We start from the raw sequence: 19,869 nt of genomic DNA on the forward strand, positions 1-19,869 counted from the left end.
TTAGGCACTTAAAGGTTTCAGGAAAATCAGATATTAATATCCTTTTGAAATTTCTCAGACAGTAGTTCTCAAACTTTGTTGTGTGTGTTGGGGGAAAGAGGGGTATTTAAAATCCCGTTGTTCTGGTGGCACCATACAGCAATTAAATCAGAGTGTCTGGGGGCTATAGCAGGGCATCAATAGGTTTAACGATTCTCCGGGTGATTCCAATGTGCAGTAGTTTGTGAAATATAATTTAACTACATAAATTGTGAAAGATGTTTCGCTAGATAGGATCTAATCTGTTAATCTTATGATTTAACTAATTCTGATCAAAGAATAAAATAAAATTTTTATGCAAAAACATCAGGATTGGGAAGTTGAACTTAAAATTTTTGAAAATGTATAATTAAATTTTCAAGTTATTCAATATTTAAATATTTAGATCAGAAAATCGTTAAATATACTTTCCCCAGTCAGCAACATTCTCTCTGGGTTTAAAAACCAGAAGGACAGCTGGGTCACCGAGTGTTTCCCAAGCAGGTACTCTGGATTGCAGGAGAGTTCAAGTGCAGGAGACCCATTTCTTTTCGCCAGTGGCCCCGGAAAAGGATCCCACTGGCCAGGAAGTTTCATCTGGGATCCCCGGAGCCTCGGCAATGGCTCCAGGGTGACTTCTTGGGCCACCCCCGTTTCCCCGCCCTACCCAAGCGGCTGAAAAGCGCCAGGACGGACGGTCCGAGCCGGCGAAATGGGCCCGCGAGCCCGGCCAGCGCTTCTCCTCCTGATTCTCCTGCGGACGGTGGCCACGCAGGGGCGACCGCCGCGTGAGTCCGGGGGCTGCGGGCCAGAGAGGGGAGCGGGGGCGGGGGGGGGGAGGAAAAATCGAAACTAGCTTTTCTTAGCGATTGGGAGTTCGCTAAGCTCGGAACGACTGCTCAGTCCTGTGCGCGGTCCCCTCCCCCAACTTTCCCCGGAGGGGACATGGGTCACTGGGGTGCAGATGGGGTTGCGGAGCCTCTCGCCCCAAGACCTCCACGCCCACCCGCGGCCCGCTCGCTGTCCCTGCTGCTATGGAGTTACACTCGGAACCACCCACTCCCTCCTCCGAGCGTGACGTTTCTAGATATAAACCTTTTCTCATCGAGGCCAAACTCGGATTAGGGGTCCTTGGACTCGGATCTCGGTATTCTTGTTTCTACTGGTGGTTGTGTCATTTTACCCCCGATCATCCCCAAACAGGAAGTTCTTTTCACCAAGGGCGACCTCGGCCGGAGCGCCCCCTCGGTGTTTCCTTCCCCGGGCGCTCTAACGGCTGGGAGACTTCGGGACGAGCGAACGCACGGCGGACCCAGCCGGGTTTCCATTTCAGAACCACTGGCGCTGTGGGTGGGAGGTTCTTGACAGAGGTCGGCCTAGGGACTAACTGACTCTTGGTGATTGTTCTTTTGCCTGGAAAAATAACATATCTGCTGTTTTTGAACTTTTGAACTGAATCGCACAGTTCTCCTTTTCAGCCCGGGGTTGTTGATTTGCAGTGTTAATAGTATTGTATAATTAACCGGCCTTTACTAAAGGATGCCAAAGGGATGGTAATTAACATGTAAGTAATGACCTCAGTTTTAAATCGCCTTCAGATCTGTGATCTTGTTTGACTCTACTATGCATTTGGAAGGTAGGAGCTATTCGTATGTTGATTTTACTAGTGGTCAATGACCTCAGGTTAAATCCTTTCCCCAGGTTACAAAGAATTCAGGCAATCTGGTTTTCTGACACTAAATGAAGTACCACTGGTTCTAATCTTAGCTGACAGTGTTTGCCCTTACTGTTGTCTGGCACAGCTCTGGACGCTTTATACTTTGTCATGTAGCCTCAGAACCACACTTGGAGGGTAAGTAGTATGTGTATCCACACTTTATAGATGATGAGAATGAGATAAGACTTGCTCACAGGTGGTGACTTTGTTCAATGTTACTCAGGGCTCTTGGGGCAGAGCCCGTGTCTCCGCTTCATAGCTGCGATTCTTAAAAGTCACACTGCATTAGAGGTTGAATCATAAAATTTGTTGGACACAAGTCTTCACTGTTCACAAATACTGAAGGAACACCACCCATGTGTCACGCTGTTCTAGACCCAGGAGAGAGCAGGGAGCCTAGGCCTCTGGTGCTTTGCAGTCAAGTAGACGGGGATGACAATACACAAAAGGATAGAGAGCATCAGGTAATGGGTGCCCTGAAGGCGTGTGAAGCACAGAGATCTGGGCAGGCCACTCTCCCTGGCTGGGTTTGAACAGAGACCTGAAGGAAATAGAGGTGATGCCACCTGGGAGTAGCGCTTCCCGGACAGGCTGGGGAGATCTGGCAAGGATTTACAACCTCAGCACTACTGACAACTTTTTTGTTGTGGGGACTGTCGTGTGCATTGTAGGATGTTTAGCAGCATCCCTGTCCTTTACTCACTGGAAGTTAGTAGTCCCCACTTGTGACAACAGAAAATGTGCCCAGACATTGCCAAATGTCCCTGAAGAGACGAAATGTCCTGGTTGAAGAAAGAGCAAGGGTGCTGCTGCAGCAGGAGCGCAGGGGCCGGAGGCCTAGAATAGGCAATGGGCTCAGCAGAGGAGCCGCGGGCGAGTGTCCTGGGGCCTCACAGGCTACAGTGTGGATTCCAGCCCAGCAGTGATGTGATCAAGCACAGCTGTTGAAAAGATTGCTCCAGCTACTCTGTGGAAAGCATGGTGAAGGGGGCAACGATAAAAACAGGGCAAGCAGACAGGCAGGAGTTGATGGACTGGGCCGGTGGGAGCAGAAGTGGTGGTGAGAAACGGTTGTATTCTGGATCTATTTTGAAGGGAGTTGTTGAGGGATCTATGAAGGATCACGTGACAGACAAAGTCGAAGGTGCCTCTGTTATTATTTTATTTTACTTTTATTTTTATTTCATTGGCCTGAGCAACAGGGGGATAGGTGATGCCATTTCTGAGATGGTGAAGGCAGAAGAAAGAGCAGTTGGGGGGAATCAGGAGCCTGGTTTTGGACTTGTTCAAGTTTGAGATTCCAGTGAGTCATCCAACTGGTGGTATCATGTAGGCAGTTGGAGTGTAAGAGTCTAGAGTTCATGGCCAGAGACAAAAATCTAGAAGTCAGCATTTAGTCACCCAACAAGTATGTATTAAGCACATACTACATGCCAGACATTGTTCTAGGCATTGTGGGTACATTCCTGAACTCCCTCATTCTAGAATTGAGGGGAGGTGTAAGGAAGCTTTCACCTGCCCAGAAGTCTGTCCTCTTGGGCTTACTGGGGTTTTTCTATATTTGCATTTGATTTGGAACAGTTTTGCTGCTGAAAAGCTGCCCTGAGCTGTTTATCAGCACATCTTCCAGCATTTGACAGCAAACATTTACAGGCAGACCTCAGAGATATTGTGGGTTCGGTTTCAGACCACCACAATAAAGGGAATGTCACAGTAAAGCTACTCACATGAAGTTTTTGGTTTCCCAGTACATATTCAAATTATGTTTACTACACTGTATTCTATTAAGTGTGCAATAGCATTGTCTTAAAAAAAACAACATACATACCTTAATTTAAAAGTACTTTATTGCTGAGAAATGTTAACCATCATGTGAGCCTTCAGAGAGGCAAAATCTTTTTTTTTTTTTTTTTTCGGTATGCGGGCCTCTCACTGTTGTGGCCTCTCCCGTTGCGGAGCACAGGCTCCGGACGCGCAGGCCCAGCGGCTATGGCCCACGGGCCCAGCCGCCCCGCGGCATATGGGATCCTCCCAGACCGGGGCACGAACCCGCATCCCCTGCACCGGAAGGCGGACTCTCAACCACTTGCGCCACCAGGGAGGCCCGCAAAATCTTTTTATAATAGTAACATCAAAGATCACTGATCACAGATCACCATAACAAATATAATAAAAATGAAAAAGCTGGAAATCTTGTGAGAATTACCAAGCTGTGACACAGAGACATGAAGTGAGCAAAGGCTGTTGGAAAAGTGGTGCTGATAGACTTGCTTGACGCGGGGTTGCCACAAACCTTCAATTTGTAAAAAACACATTAGCTGCAAAGTGCAGTAAGACAAAGTCTGCCTGTACACTGTAAAGCATTTAGAGATGGAAGTAGTGAAAAAAAAACAGCAATAATTCCTCTGGACTTGGATCTAATTGGCTCTGAGCACTAACTCTCGAGCTCAACTGCCCTAGCTAGACACACCTTGGGATTTTCTAGAGTCTGTTGGATCCAAGGGAGGCTGCTGTAATTGTGACTACTGGGGCAGGGGCTGGGGCCTGCAGTGGGGTGGCAGGCACACGTGGCAGAGGGGCACAAGGGGAGAGCAGATGGGAGGGGCATGCGGAGGGAAGGCAGGCACCGCATGTCACTTTCACAGGGTGGGACCAGACACAGCTGGTACCAGTTGATTCAGAAGGCCTGCCTCCCAGTTCCCCAGGCAGCTCACAGAGAAGGCCTGCTGCCCTCTCCCCAGGGTCACACTCCCTGCGCTTCCTCTTCATGGGTGCCTCCGAGCCAGACCTTGGGCTGCCCCTGTTTGAGGCCTTGGGCTACGTGGACGACCAGCTGTTCGTGTCCTACGATCACGAGAGTCGCCGTGCAGAGCCTCGTGCCCCGTGGCTGCGGGGCAGGGCCACCAGCCAGCTGTGGCTGCAGCTGAGCCAGAGCCTGAAAGGCTGGGATCACATGTTCATAGTGGACTTGTGGACCATCATGGACAACCACAACCAGAGCAAGGGTACGTGGAGAGCACGCCTCACCTTCCCGAGGTGGGTGGAGTGTGTCCCTGCCTCAGGGATGCATCTTGAGGGAGAGAACTGGCTATTTGAGATCCGGAGGCAGGGAAGAGGGCAGGAGTTTGATTCCTGAGGTCACTGGGTCCCTGTAATGGCGAAAACAGGGGCCTGCTTCTTTGGTTTCAGTAACGAAGCTGGGAGTGCTGCCAGAGTCCCACACCCTGCAGGTGATCCTGGGCTGTGAAGTGCAAGAGGACAACAGCACCAGAGGGTTCTGGAAGTACGGGTACGATGGGCAGGACCATCTTGAGTTCCGCCCTGAGACGCTGGATTGGAGAGCAGCAGAGCCCAGGGCTCGGACTACCAAACTGGAGTGGGAAGTGAACAAGATTCGGGCCAAGCAGAACAGGGCCTACCTCGAGCGGGACTGCCCTGAGCAGCTGCAGCGCTTGCTGGACCTGGGGAGAGGGGCCCTGGACCAGCAAGGTATGACGGGAGCACCCTCTGCCCCTCTCGTGACGGAGGGGAGGGGGATGCAGGGCATGGGATCCCCGGCTGGGTTTTCAGAGATGGTCGAGGTTGTGTAACTCTCTGGGAAGGTAATGAGGTCTGAGTTTTCCACCCTGAGGTCTCCAGCTCTGAGGTCTCCACCTTACGATTGCAATGTATCATCCAGCCATGAGTCATGGTTTTCATTTTTTTCCCATGCACGTAGCTAAAGAAGAAGTAACTGTGATTTTTCTCTTGATTTAACCAAGAACGCTATGTATATTTATAACTTTTAGGAACTCAGAGATGCCAATTATCACACGCATACCAAGGCAAGAAATGAATACCAAGGAGGCGACCGGTCAGTGTAGCAGAATCTTGGAGGGTAAAGGTTACGTTCACAGAACATGGTAGTAGTCACGTAGGCTGCCTATCTTACAAGGCCCCTTCTTACAAGAATACTTATTGAGTTGAACCAGGTGAAATTACCAGTAGTACATATTCAATCACTTTTGAGCCTCATAGGGGCAATTTCATCTGATTCAACTTAATATCTTAACAAAGAACATAAGACATGGGCAACAGGTATGCATATTTACATGTGGGACCGGAGAACAGGCTGATATGACTGTGACTATTCTCCATGTGACACCACATCAGAACCCAATCTTGGAACATGTGTTAGGGCACAAAATGGTGTGTCTCTCCTACAACTTGCTCTGTCTGCACAGGGAAACTCCTTCCTCCAACCCGTAGAGAAAGTGAAGTGAAAGTTCTGGTCTTCCTGGCGTGGGTAGGAATCCCCCCTCCAGATCCTCCCTCCTTCCTGTTCAGCGCTTCCTTTGGTGAAAGTGACTCATCACGTGGCCTCTGCAGTGACCACTCTACGGTGTCAGGCTCTGAACTTCTACCCCCAGGACATCACCATGAGGTGGTTGAAGGACAGGCAGCCACTGGATGCCAAGGATGTTGAGCCTGAGGACGTGCTGCCCAATGGGGACGGAACCTACCAGGGCTGGGTGGCTTTGGCTGTGCTCCCTGGGGAAGAGCAGAGATACAGCTGCCAGGTGGAGCACCCAGGCCTGGATCAGCCCCTCACTGCCACCTGGGGTATGGATGGGAGCCAGGGGCTGAGTAAACCTGGTGTGGGTGGGATGGGAGTGGTCAACAGGCAGTGAGGGAAGGGTTGGCTCTGGGATGGGGCAGTGATCATGGGCTTTCACTTGCTTTTGCTATTTTAGAGCCCTCGCTGTCTGGCACCCTGGTCACTGGAATCATCAGTGGAATTGCTGTCTGTATCATCCTCTTCCTTTTTGGAATTTTGTTCAGAATCTTGAGGAGAAGGCAGGCTTCCAGTGAGTAGGAAGGAGGAAGCCTCTTAGCATCTCTGCCCCCAGGACACACTAACCCTCCTGCAGGAAGTGGGGCAGGGGGAGGGCAAAGGGGAGTTGGCATCCATGAGAAGCCTTCTCATCTTTCTTCCTCTGGGAGCCTTGGCATCTCTCTGGGAGCAGGAATTAATGATTTCCCTCAGAATGAAAGCTCCTAATTCAACAGACATCTTTTGAATGCCTATTCGTTTGCAAGGTGTTGTTTTAGGTAGTGCAGGTGCTTTGAGGTTAAGTCACCTTTGCTATCTCAGAACCCAGGTCTAGTAAGGAATGAAATCCATGACAGGTAAATGCAGTTAAAGACCCCCAAAGATCCTAAGGCAGATATGAAGCAAATGCTCTGGCGTGTCAAGGGAAGGGATGACCACGTCCATCTGGGGACCAAGAAAGGCTTCTGGATCTTGAAGAAGTAGGATTTCTTTAGGTGAGGTTGAGGACGAGGGGAATTCAATGCAGATGAAGCAACCATGCAAGTGGGAGAGTGTGAGGCATGCTGGGAGGTGAGAAATTATTATCAATTTGACCCTTGACTTTACGTACTTTTCAGTCTGCATTTCTACTCCCTGAACATTGGTGGTGCAGGGGATAGAGGGGCCAACAGAAGCCAACTCCTGTAGAGCCCTGGGGGCCTTTGGGATATTATGTTATGAGCACTGGAGGGGCGGCGAGCAATGCAGTGACTTAAATAAGCAAGGAGGAACCCAGTCTCCTCGATATGGAGAGTTGTTAGGAGGTGAGATGGGAGACAAGGAGACCAGTTAGGAAGCTATTCAGCAATTCCAGATGAGAGATAATGGTGCCTGAAATCCAGGAGTTCCTTGGGAAGGGGGTGGTAAGAGTTGACATACGTGGCCGGGGAGGGGAGGAGGCAAGAGGATCGTAGGTCTGTGATGCCTCTTTCCTGAATCTTGTCTTTACAGGAGGAGCCGCAGGGGACTATGTCTTAGCTGAATGTGAATGAAGTGCAGCCTGCAGACTCCTTGTGGGGAAAGATAAGGTGCACTTGAGGCGTTCTTCATGTTTCCGGACAGCTGGACCTAAGAAATAGGAACTGTCTCAGGAACTCTCTGCTCTTAGCCTTCCCCGTTCACTGTCAAAAAGTTCCCCATCTAGGTTTCTGAGTTCCTGCTTCTTAAAGGGCCCCGGTTGTGACCTCTCCCCGAGAACTGGCTCTCCTGAATCCCAAGCTGTATCTAGAGCCTGCCTCCATTTCCTGCATCACCTCAGACTCCATACACCTACGTCATCTCATCTCCTAACGGTGGAATGAGTCTGCTTAAATTTGTGGGGACTTGTGATTCCTTTAAACATCTGAGAATAGCTTTGAACCTTCTCCTCGGGACATACACTCTAATACCCCTACCAGAATCTGACACACACATTCAGGCATTTCCTGGACCCACTCAAGTTTCCTTTTAACCCTCTCTCTGTTATACAAGAACTCACCTGTTTCCAAGCCCCATGGTCTCTTCCATCAGAGGGAGACCTGGACCGTTGTACAGCATGAAGATTGTCCACTGTACAACCCGAGGAGGCACCTTTCCCAGAAGAGGCATCATGGATGTTTGTGCGTGTTATGATAGTCTTCCCGAAAATGGGTGGGAAGTGTCTTGAGGAGGTAATGTCTTTTTCTAACTTGCACAAAGGTGCCATGTAGGTTTCCTTAGGTTAATGATACCCACACTTACAATGCCAGACTTGAAGTAGCACAGGATTTGATCTCTGCTCACACCCTCTCCTTGTTCTGACAATGAAAATAATAATTAAGATGATGATGATAATGGAAAGGTGGCTGACACTTATTTATAAAGCTCTTCCTTGGTGCCAGACTTAGTTCTGAGTGCCTACTTATATACATTATCTGAATAATTCTTTGATGTAAGTACTATTATCCTCTTTTTTTTTAAGATGAAGAAAGTGAAATATAAAATAGAGTATCTCACAGCTTGCCAGAGACAGAGACAGGTCTCAAACTCAGTCAATCTGGCTCTTTGATCCAGCTCTTTGGCGCTGCATTCAGATGGTTAGATGCCTGGAGTAAATGGGGAAGGAAGGAGATGGCTGCGGAGATCACTCTTCTCTTGTCTCATTGTCTCTATTCTCGGTGAGTTCGATACAAATGAAGGGAAAAAAGAGCAGAAAACAATATCAGCCATGTTTCCTTTCAAAGTCCCTGAGGGAAGAACCCTGGAATGTGACCCCTGTTGCCACCACTGGCCAGCTCTATCTGGCATCACTCATGGGACTGTGATTGGGGGTGTCAGTTATTTACTGTGTTGGACCTCAGTGTCCTGCTCCAATCAGGACCACCAGGGTGGAGGTATTTCCCTCCCCAAACTGGAACAACTTCTCTCATATTAAAGATGGAAAACTAGAAGCCACCAAGTGGCCTTGGTCAGCACCAAGATGCTGACCCCAGCATCTTCCTGGGGTCCTTGAGAGTCTGGTTCTCATCCCCAGCTGTGCACATTCAAAAAAATTAATCTAACCAGGTCACTCAGGAATTAGTCGATTCTGGGAAAATAATTTGTCTGACCATATTCAAAAGAGTACTAATATATACACACAGAAAACTTGTGTTTACTTTGTCCTGCCACGTGTATTTGGCTGCATAACTGTGAACAAGGCTTTCTGTCTTGGAGGGCAGCTGCCTCAGACCAAATACTGCTCAAAAGTTTGTTTGGTAGATATTGAACTTGGGCAAAGAGATCTCAACTATTTTTTTAAACTTTTCTTTTTTTGCAGTTCCCAAAGTTAAGTGGATAAAAGTATATAGGATTTGTGCTTACTACAGAAAAGTTGAAAATGAATTAAATTGAAACTATGATTCCATTAGTCAGTCATAAAGTCTATTAAAATTTGCATATTTCCTCTCACTATTATTGCTATATTAAAATATATAAAATTAGTAGATACATATATTTTAATAAATGCATAATTCATTGTGTTGTGTACTGCATGGTTTTCCTGATGTATTTGTCCATCTTATGTATATACTTAATCGACTTAATCATTATGTTATTTTGGGGACATTTATACTGCTTCTAATTTTTTAATGTTTTGTTTCATGAAATATTTTCATTAAACCATGGTAACTGAATTAATTGTTTTTCTTCACACTAGACACATTACCATCTAAGCTGTAACACATTGGTCATTTTACCTCCAAACCATGGTGGAAGCACACTGACAAATTCTTTCTCCTTAAACATCATCCTATACTCAAAACAGACTGCCAAAAAGCTTCCTGGCTCATACTGAGCGTCCTACCTCATTAAGGATAGGTTACAATTAATTAGGCAACATTTGTCTTATATTGGTTTTGTTTCACACAGGCCAAAATTTCAAGAAACATTCTACTCTTCACAGTAATACACATTTATTAACAGTCGGCAAGTGTGGCCTGCTAATTTTTTTTTAATAACCGTAGTTATAAATCTCCATTTTCTTTCAGTGTTTCTGAGCTTACTTTTTCTAGCCTTGTTCATCAGTTCTTAAGGTCAACTACATTTGAAAAGTCAGATTTAAAAATCTGTACATTTAAAAATCTGTATCTTCTTTTGCCTCTGGCAAAACCACTGACAAGGGTGGTAGTAAGGAGAAGCGCGCCATCTGGTGGCCAAAAATGTCACAGTGGTCTTTCGACTATGGGGTGGGGGGAGGGGGTTCCTCAGGGGAAAAGAATAAACAAGGGATGGGGCGCTGGGGATCACTTTTGGAGAAAAGCCCCTGAAAATTTGAGACAGCAAAGCTGAAACTATTCACCAGCTATTTGAATCGCTGGAATCACAGGGCACTGTTGAGCTACCTGAACTGGGAACAGAACAGAAGAAAAACGAACAAACCTGCTGATCTTTGAGGCAACCTGCCAGCAGTTGGTTAAGGCTGCTGGGCGGTACAGGCAAAACTTCGGCTTAAGTTATAATCATATAGTCTTAGAGTACCGTGTACTTGATACATTCTTCAGGTACAAACACACACTTAAAAACAAAAGACCTTCTCTAAAATGCTGCAAGGCTCTTATAAGCTACACACTCTAATAATAACTAGAATTTAAAAATGCATGACTTTAACCATGGAAGATTTTCACACGCGTGGAGTGATATTTTTAATTTTGATTTCTTTCTGTGGACTTTGGGTCATCATATTTTCTTCTCCCTTTTTGAATCAGTGATTAACATGTAGAATATTAATACAATATTAAATCATTTCATGTGACAGTTTGATTAAAAAGCCTGGGTTGCCTTGACATCCTGCATGCATTTATTACTTGGCCTGGCATGCATGCTGGTATCTCACGTATGCTGATTCTGAGGAATTCTCTAAGGTGTTTACTCATGTGTATGAGAGATACATATGATGTGTTTTAAGCAGATGCTTCTGTAGCTTCTATTTCTTGGCTGAATGAATTTTCATTCTCAGAAAAGTCTTCTTAGGCTTAAATATTTTCTAAAACTAACTTTTTTTTCAGCTAATAATTATCGAGTACTTACTAGATGCCAGGTCCTGTTCTAAATATTAATTTAATTCTTCGGAAGAATCCTGTGAGGTAGAAACTCTTGTTATTCTGCTACCCTTATTTTACTGTATGGAAACCAAGGCACAGAGAGGTTGGTTAACTTGCTGAAGTTTACACAGCTGGAAAATGATTGTATTGATTTTTTTTCCCAGCTAGCCTGGCTCATCTTCATAGCCACTACACAAACCCTCTCTCTGAATCAAGAAAACATGTGGTTGGCATTGTTCCATCTTTTTAGGATACTCCTTTGAGTATCCATTCTGCTGTCTAGTGGCAGCACCTCTGATTATTTCCTGAGTGAGGAGAGAACCTGTTTTAACATTTCAGAATATACTCTATAATTTTTTCATAAATATTTGAAACATTTGGGAATTCTTTTTTCTGTTCACACACAAAATTCTAACTATCAAATTCACATTTTTATTTATTCTATTTATCATTCAGGGAGATATTATGGAATGGGTAGCATTGAAGCACCTGTGAATCATTTTTCACCAGAGTTGCATAGAAAGTATTGTAAATAAAGTAATTAAGTAAAAAAAATAAATTCTGGCTTTTGACCCAAAGATTCTAAAATAGAATTTTGGAGCCTTCAGTGCATTTGTGTGTGGAGGGGGAGGTGAGGATAATACCAATATTTGTATAAACTTCAGTGAAAGTCTTGTCAGTTAACCTTACCCTATGAGTTGATGAAATATCCTGGATCTTATTCTGTAAACAGAGTGACCACAATGGCATTTTCATAAGATAGTCAGCAAGCAACTTGGATACTACCAAAGGAGCTTCACTATGTGTGCAAGAAAGCACCTGTTTTAAACATGGATGTAACAGTTAATGATCTTTGCTTTGTGTACTTTTGTGTTCAGTTTTCACCATTAAAACAAATGCAAAATCCTGTCTTTGGGCTTTGTGTGTGTGATTAAGGAAGTATTCAATGGAATTTTGAAAATCAAATTTAACTACAAACATGTTTATAAAAATTTTGAAGCAAATGTTTAAGAAAGGATACTGTTAGAAATTCTCTTTCCAAATAACAAATGACCTACTAAAGAAGGTCAAAAGGTATTACGAATATTTAGGGGAGAAAACCCACACAAGGACAGCAGGCCTAGAAAGTGCAAGTGCCAAAAACTTTTAGTAAAAGAGTTTGAACTAAAGAGAAAAAGCAGGGAGTTCCCGGGTGGTCTAGTGGTCAGGATTTGGCACTTTCACTGCTGTGGCCCGGGTTCAATCCCTGGATGGGGAACTGAGATCCCGCAAGCCGCATGGCACAGCCAAAATTAAAAAATAAAATAAAATTAGGAGAAAAAGCAGGAACGTTTTCCTAGAAGGATAAGGAGAGGAAATGAGAAAAATATGGAGAGACACAGTATATGTATGTTATGGAACCAAAAACATGCCAGTGGGAATGACAGTTTAAATCAGGAAAAATGAATAAGAAAATAGATCATAACAAAGTAAAGATTAGGTGGCTGAAAAAGAGAAATGCATTAAAGACTTAGATGGGAAGGAGATAAATCAGCCAGAGGTCAGAAGAGCTGTCTGCCCCAGACCAGGAGTGGTGTCCCCAAATGCCCAGAGCTAACTGCTGTCCTGTTATAAATCCCTGTCAGGCTAAGTGGGGTGAGATTGTACTTATGTATTTCTGCAACTATAATATTGCTCAAAAGTATTTCTACCCTGGGATTTCTTTTTCCTAAAGTACAGCTGTACCCTAAAAAGTGTTGGTATATTCTGGTAGTTTTCAACCCTGGCTAAGTATCAGAATTGTCTTTTGAATACATATATATTCCATGGGATGATATGTGTACATATATTCCTCAACGTTGATATTCTGATTGAGTTAGTTTGTGGAGAGTGGTTCTGGGCATTTTATATTTTTAGAAGACTTTTGTTTAACATCGCAGTTTTATTTGTGTGAATATTTCATGTGTCCATTTAGCCACAACTTGTTTGCAGGGTTTTTATTTGAAGAGCCTCGCTCACAGGAATGGGGCTCTGTGAAGCCAGGTTCACTCTAAGAATGAGAGTTCCAGGGTGACCCACCCTTTCCCAAGCTACAGGACCAAGGAATACCTGAACTCTTCCTAGAGTGGAAGAATCCATTTTTAATATAAATCTATAATTGTATACCTCTTAAATATTTCTGTTTTGACATTCACGATTTTTGAGTCAATGTCATTGAGAAAAAATTAGAAAAGAAGAAATTAGAAGAAGGAATAAGAAAAAAAGAACCATGTTATACACATTATTTTAAATTTATTTTCATGAATTAAAAAGCATGTTGAGATTTCATGTTTACCTGTGAACTCTGACCTTGCACTTTTCCTCTGTAATGAATGGCATTTCTTCCTAGCTAAGTCTCTGCTTATAAGGTGCATGTTTGTGGTGGGAAAGGGTAGTGAAAGTCAGGAGCCTAAAAACACTCACTTTGGGGCAGAAGAATATAACCATCTAATTATTTCAGAAGTGATACAAACCATATGTCATCCAGAGCTTTCCTGCCCTATCCTGGGTCTTTTGGCTCCATCTTTGGGTCTCTTCTCCCTTTTAACCTAAGTCTGAGGTTATTATATGAGTTCTCTCTCAGGCCATAATCTCATTCTAAATCTCCCCAACAGACATTTATTTATTAACCAGGATGGGGGGGAGGGGTGTCTTTTTTTTTTTTTTTTTCAATTTAACTAGAGTGACTCTTACTGTGGAAATTTTTTAAAGTTGTCAGGAAGCCAGAGAAATTTTTTGATTTGAGAAATCCTTCTCTTCAAACCATATTCAGATCCAGTTCTGTTCTATTCGTTTTTTTTTTTAAAAAAAGAATGAAAACAAAAATGGGATTAACCTGTTCAAAACACCCATAATCTCATCATAGGCCTCCCAGGGGAGGGCCCTGTAGGCTTTGTAATGACCTTAATCAAGTATTAGCCTTATCTTACTATTAATCCTGGACTCTACAAAACAAACGTATGTTCTTGTCTCTAAAACTAGAGAAGGTTGAGAAAGGATTAATGAAAGAAGGAAAGGAGCTTTTAGGAACTGCAGGCCAATCAGGCGCAGAAGGCCAGGAAGAGGGTCGAGGTAACTGATTACCCAAGCCTAGTTTTAAATTCCTTCTCTCACATGCATTTGCAGAAAAAAGAGTCACCCAGTACATGTTTGAATTGAGGAAGAGAAGAAAAGAAGTTTTAATTTGCAGTCGTTTGTCTACCTTTTTGTCTTTCCAAACACAGATCTTTTAGGACGAGAGCCTCTTCATGGCCAGGCTTATACTTCGCCCCATCCAAATGCGTCCTTTAAAACTGAAACATTAAAAGGACTGAAAGGGAAAGTCCCTTGACCTATAACTCTATCTTCCTTTACACATTATTTTTACCTTCCCCAAGGAACCATTATCTAACTTATTAGTTACCAAGTTACCAAAAGGAAATGTGGAGTGAAGCTCTGTGATCCGTGTCCTTGAGCTGAATATACTCAATTTGCAAACGCACACATAAGAAAAATAGTGCAAGGCAAAATAGAAACTAAAGCTTTTCGGCTGATTGTAGGCCACCTTACCTTCCGGCCCTCCAGACGAAGAGCGAGGTATTCCGACCAATCAAAACATTGAAATGTTAATAAGCCCCTCCTTGCCCCACCCCTTGATGACCTAATTTGGAAAATCCTCCAGGGCTCTCGTTTTCAATCAGGTCCGCAAGAATGCTATTTAAAGAGCAGTGCTAAGTTCAAGAAGTTACTGTGCCAGCAGCCATGTCTGGTCGTGGAAAGGGTGGTAAAGGCCTCGGCAAAGGCGGCGCTAAGCGTCACCGCAAGGTCTTACGGGACAACATCCAGGGCATCACCAAGCCAGCTATTCGTCGCCTGGCCCGCCGTGGTGGTGTCAAGCGCATTTCTGGGCTAATTTATGAGGAGACTCGAGGGGTGTTGAAAGTGTTTTTGGAGAACGTGATTCGGGACGCTGTTACCTACACCGAGCACGCCAAGCGGAAGACTGTCACCGCCATGGACGTGGTTTACGCACTCAAACGCCAGGGCCGCACCCTTTACGGCTTCGGTGGTTGATCACGGCATCGGCCGAGACAGACTTCGACATTTTCTAAAAAAGAAACCAAAAAGGCCCTTTTCAGGGCCGCCCACAAACTCGCTGAAGGGCTGTTGGACGTTGCGGAGGTGTGTGAAAGCCAAATGTCAGCTAATTTAACATGTGAAGTATGGTGGGAAGCTGCATTAACACTGCAGTTATGTAACTAAATACTTAGGGCCTTGCCCTTCACTAAGGTCTTAAGAAACTTGGGTCTTTATGAAGAAAGTAGGCTTTCAGAAACGGTGAAACGCGAAGTGATATAAGATTGGACCCATGAGAGAAATGGGCCTATTTTGTGCATCTGGAAATATTTAGAACTGTCCTTAAGTGGACGGCTGGAGGAATCCATGGCACAAAAGTTCACAGTATCGCCCACACAACACACAGCTATGCAAATGAAGGCTCTTTGGGGACAAGCTTTCATTGGCTGGTTCTCAGTGTGGCGAAGAAACCACTGTTAAATTGCGGAGGGTGGTGTTACAAGGCTGTTTTCCTATTGGCCAAAACAAGGGGTTTCATACCGGTACCCGGAACTTAAGGGAAAACCTTCATTGGTCAATTTTTTAATCCGATACAATCCAGGCGCTAATGGGCCTGAGGAGCAAAGGCGCAGAGTGGCCGAGCCGGTTCTACACAGGTTGGAGTAGTGCTGGGAGGTCGGCTGGCTTCTGGGCGGGATGAAACCAGTTGTTCCTCCTTTCTGCGATGATAGTCTGGGGTCAGTTCACTGCTGGACACAGAGAAGTAGCTCACTGCCTTGTCCGGCCAGTGAAGAATTTTCCTGCACTATCCCAACTCCAACCTCAGAGGAAAACAATGGCCACTTTATCCAAGCAAAGCAGGGCTGTGGCTGATTCTGTACAAATTGAAACCATTGTATTTAGTCGTTTTCCATACAGGATACAATTAATTTTTTTTTCTGTGGCCCGGTTATACAAATGAATTCAGACAGGATATAGAACATGTTTGTATGTGTGACTGCATTAATTACGTAGTTTTGCAATGGGCTTTGTTCGAAGTCGCCCCCAATACCAAGGCCCAAAATAAGATTAACAGTATAAATTTATTTACGAGGATCTTTAAGAACGCTAAATCACAAACTAAGTGAAAACAAACTAAACTGTTTAAAGCGGAAAAGATGCTTTAACTCCGACCCTAAGCGTTTCCTAGTACAAGCAGGCTTGTGATTTAAAGGTCACACCCTAATATTTGAACCTCCAACATCTCCACACGTTTTAGAGTTAACATTTTCCAGCCTGTGTAGCACAATCTGAACAAGCCTATCATTCTCTTCATAAATAGAGAACAATTATATTAAGACTATATTATCAAACCAAATTTTAATGTAACAGTATGTGCTTAATATATAAAGTCATCTGGTAACTACTTGCAAACTAGGGAAGGTGAAAGGCATTTCAATATTCTTGCAAATGTAAAACGGAAACATCTGTGATTTATGCAACTAATCACTCATAGTGGAAAGAAATCTGTTTAACGAGAAGTAAACTTCTCACTAATCCAAATTGAGACCTTGGTTTCTGTATATTAACCCCTGTAAAGTCCATGGAGACTGAATTCAGAAATCTTACATGGAAAGGCACATTAAATCATACACTAGAGAAGCATTAGGTAAAAAACATGGTCAGGTATGGTTGGGCACGGAGCTGATCTCCTCTCCTCTCTCGACTTAAAATCCAGCACTTCTCTAAGCATTTAGGAACTTACATACAAGGAATGTGCCTTATTTTTATTAGGATGGACAACCTAACTTTCTGGAACTGGGCAGTCAGCATACCATTAAGTATCCGAAGCTCTTCAGCGTCTGTACCGTTTGTCTGAAAAGACACTATCACCGCATCACAAACTTGCTTATTGTCAAGCGATAAGGTTGACGAATAGTCTTTTCTGCCGGAGTCTTCTGAAAACGCAATGTCACACACTCTTAAAATCATTTGAGTGGCTCTTAAAAGAGCCTTTGGGTTCTATGAAAACTAGCCGTTGCAGAAATTTTACTTCTTGGTGGTTGTGTTCCTAGGATTAGTCTGCTGGGTCAGTTTAGAATTCCGAGCCTTGGGCTCCCCTGCTCTAGCCTTCGCTGGACTTTCCCGTTGTTGTTTGCCCTTGGCGCCTTTACCTTTTCTGCCACTCGTACCAGCTTTCTCAGCCATTGCTGTCCTCGGCGTCTTTGCTCTTTTGTTGGCCTTAGCTTTCTGTGGAGATCTGAAGTCTCTGGCCAAGACCCGCTTTTTCGTTTTGGTAGAAGCAGGCTTCTTGACCTTTCCCTTGGTGAGTTCAGCAGCAACCTCCTTGCTGAGCTTGAAAGACCCGGAAGCACCGGTACCCGTGATCTGCACCAGAATTCCTTTGCTAACCAGGCTCTTGAGAGCCAGCTTGATGCGGCTCTTGTTCTTCTCCACATCATAGCCCACGGCTGCTAGCGACTTTTTCAGCGCTGCCAGAGACATGCCAGTTCTCTCTTGAGAAATGGAAAAGGCCTCGATAATCAACTTGGACAATGAGGCGCTTGTGGTCTTGCGACTTCCACCCATCAAACCAACTGGCTTCTTGCTCCTTTTTTGGGGGGGTGGTTTCTCCATGGATGGTGGAACAGGGCCTGCTAGAGCGGCGGGTACCATCTCAGACATATTAGAAGTAGAGCAGTAGGTATCACCTAGCAAGTTGAGTAAACTACTGCACGGGACTCAGGGCCTTATATAGGGCAGGGCGCGCTGTGATTGGTGCGTCGCTCAGGCACCGCCCCCGCCCCTGGGGGAAGGAGCATTTGTGTTTGTTTCACTCCCAAAAGTTGGATGCCTCAAATACCCTCTGCACGGAATCGCCCAGGTTCCACTGCCGAATAATCCATAGAGATACAGATTTCAGATGCCTTTTCGCCTTTTAATGAAAAATGACCCTAATGCCAAAACTATTCAATAAAGCCCTCGATTTTCAACAAAATTCAAAGAGAAGCACAAAACTTCCTCTTTTCCATGTAAATATAAAAGTAATTTTAAACGAATGACTTATCTCTTCTCTTCTAAGTGGTCTTCCAAATGGTTGGCTTTCAGTTGGTGGAGAAAATAAATTATTCACACCCTGATTTTTATTGAAAATTATTTATGTATATGAGGGAAGTAACACATATCTTAGATGTCTCACTGCAGAGTTGGAAGATGCTTTTAGAATTGTCAAAAAACTTCAGGATAACACCTTATTTGGGCAAACAATCTAATAAGCAATGATCTACAGGCATGTGGATTGCTTGTGACTAAAACCACTTCTCAGTCCCTAAGGCTTGATAGCAGACCCTCAAGCATGGAGTAAATTACCTGGATCTCACACATGATATCTGCTTGGCCAAAATCAGGTCCCCCTGTGGAGGGCATCTTGAACTGAGTTTTGCTTCTGGTTTCATTAGTTCAAACCTTACCCCTATACCCACTCCCACGCCCTTCACCCTCCACCCTCAAAAAAAAAAAAAATGTAAGGAAACAGATACAATCCCTGCACTTAATTAACTTTAAAATATGAGGCAGGAACCCTGGTCTGAAGAGCTCAGTGGAAACGACAGACCCAGATCTCTAACAGGACTGGGCTGGCAGGTGTCCTGCAGAGCTGTGGGAAAAGAGTTATTGGAATAATGTCTAGGATGTTTTTCTGGGCTTGTTCTAGGACTCACCTTTCTCAGAGGTGTATAAGAGTTTCAAGGCCCGGCCTTCCAGGAGGATGTTGAGGGAACGGTGTAATATGACCAGAGTCCAGGGTTCAGCAAAGGAAAATCCCATAAGGACCATCTTGCAAAGATCTGCAAATGCCTGCGTGAGAAATTTGGTAACATTCTAACAGACTGGGCAACCACTGGAGGCTTTTAAGGAGAACGTTTGTGTATTTTTGTAGTAGTTGTCTTCTTGTATGGTTGTTGTAGTTGCCTTGATTTTCAATTTTTCACATAAACAATTATTATTGTGGAGAGCCTAATGTCAGAGGTTGGTAGTCTGTTGTAATAGTCTCAGAAGAAAGACAAGAGCTTCATTTGAGGAGAGAGTGTGGGAAAAGAGAGAGTCTACATTTAAAATACTTCTGAAGAGGAAATGAGATCATGAGACTTTCAAACTTCTGATTGCAAAGTGAGGTAGAAAAGTCTCTTTCACTCTCTCTGTCTCACATACATGCTCACATGTGCACTTACACACACATTTGAAACAAAAATTCTGAAAACAATACTACCTTAAATGAATTCTGATGTATTTTCATCTAGTTTAGTTTATTTTTTTAAAAAATGCTGGTTGCAAATCATGAGATTGATTTCACAACCTACTAATACATTGTGAACCTCAGTTTGAAAATTCTTTTCTCCTTAAAGAGATTACGGGTGCATCTTACCAAGGGCTCTGTTTTAATGTGTATTTGGTTTCTCTGAACCTCGGTGATCCCTGAGAGGTCGTACCATTAAATGTCAGTGGCTTAGGGTCAGCTATGAGTGGATTGATCCTTATATTTACAGATTGAGAGAACATATCACTCATTGCTGTAAAAGTAACAGAGAATTGGATAGTTTTCTAAAACTCTTAGATTCCATAATTTAAGATCCAGAGGAAAAATCATGATTCATATTTTGCATTATAATTCTAAAAGATACCATAAAGACAAA

General features: G+C 44.1%; 4 protein-coding genes across 9 annotated transcripts in view; 2 read left to right on the top strand and 2 right to left on the bottom strand.

Annotated features, from left to right (window-relative positions):
- Window positions 1-19,869, bottom strand: part of LOC132497346 (uncharacterized) — a 112,753-nt gene that overhangs the window by 29,208 nt on the left and 63,676 nt on the right. The window lies entirely within an intron of this gene.
- HFE (homeostatic iron regulator) lies at window positions 489-9,487 on the top strand. Of its 6 annotated transcripts, none has more exons than XM_060110462.1 (6): window positions 489-806; window positions 4,477-4,740; window positions 4,925-5,224; window positions 6,062-6,337; window positions 6,469-6,582; window positions 7,539-9,487. In XM_060110462.1, the coding sequence occupies exons 1-6, from the start codon at window positions 731-733 to the stop codon at window positions 7,577-7,579; spliced, it is 1,071 nt and encodes a 356-aa protein (XP_059966445.1). In that variant the 5' UTR covers window positions 489-730; the 3' UTR covers window positions 7,580-9,487. The 6 variants fall into 6 exon arrangements, with proteins under 6 accessions (XP_059966445.1, XP_059966448.1, XP_059966450.1 ...); XM_060110464.1 differs by lacking the exon at window positions 489-806 and adding an exon at window positions 863-1,582; XM_060110463.1 differs by lacking the exon at window positions 489-806 and adding an exon at window positions 1,627-1,654.
- Window positions 14,885-19,869, top strand: part of LOC132497347 (uncharacterized) — an 89,165-nt gene continuing 84,180 nt past the window's right edge. Inside the window, exon 1 of the mRNA XM_060110477.1 lies at window positions 14,885-15,170. Within this exon, the coding sequence (XP_059966460.1) occupies window positions 14,885-15,170 (286 nt within the window). The remainder of the gene's footprint in view (window positions 15,171-19,869) is intronic.
- H1-6 (H1.6 linker histone, cluster member) lies at window positions 17,228-17,866 on the bottom strand. Its single transcript, XM_060110537.1, has one exon. The coding sequence runs from the start codon at window positions 17,861-17,863 to the stop codon at window positions 17,228-17,230; it is 636 nt and encodes a 211-aa protein (XP_059966520.1). The 5' UTR covers window positions 17,864-17,866.

This window comes from Mesoplodon densirostris, chromosome 10 (assembly GCF_025265405.1).
Source record: "Mesoplodon densirostris isolate mMesDen1 chromosome 10, mMesDen1 primary haplotype, whole genome shotgun sequence".
Classification (NCBI taxonomy): domain Eukaryota; kingdom Metazoa; phylum Chordata; class Mammalia; order Artiodactyla; family Ziphiidae; genus Mesoplodon; species Mesoplodon densirostris.

Excerpts from the sequence above, each read along its gene's own strand:
- HFE (XM_060110462.1), top strand. The coding sequence starts at position 731 with ATGGGCCCGCGAGCCCGGCCAGCGCTTCTCCTCCTGATTCTCCTGCGG. Across the intron at positions 5,225-6,061 it reads AGGGGCCCTGGACCAGCAAG|CGCTTCCTTTGGTGAAAGTG; the intron begins GTATGACGGGAG and ends CTTCCTGTTCAG. Across the intron at positions 6,583-7,538 it reads GAGGAGAAGGCAGGCTTCCA|GAGGAGCCGCAGGGGACTAT; the intron begins GTGAGTAGGAAG and ends TTGTCTTTACAG.
- H1-6 (XM_060110537.1), bottom strand. The coding sequence starts at position 17,863 with ATGTCTGAGATGGTACCCGCCGCTCTAGCAGGCCCTGTTCCACCATCC.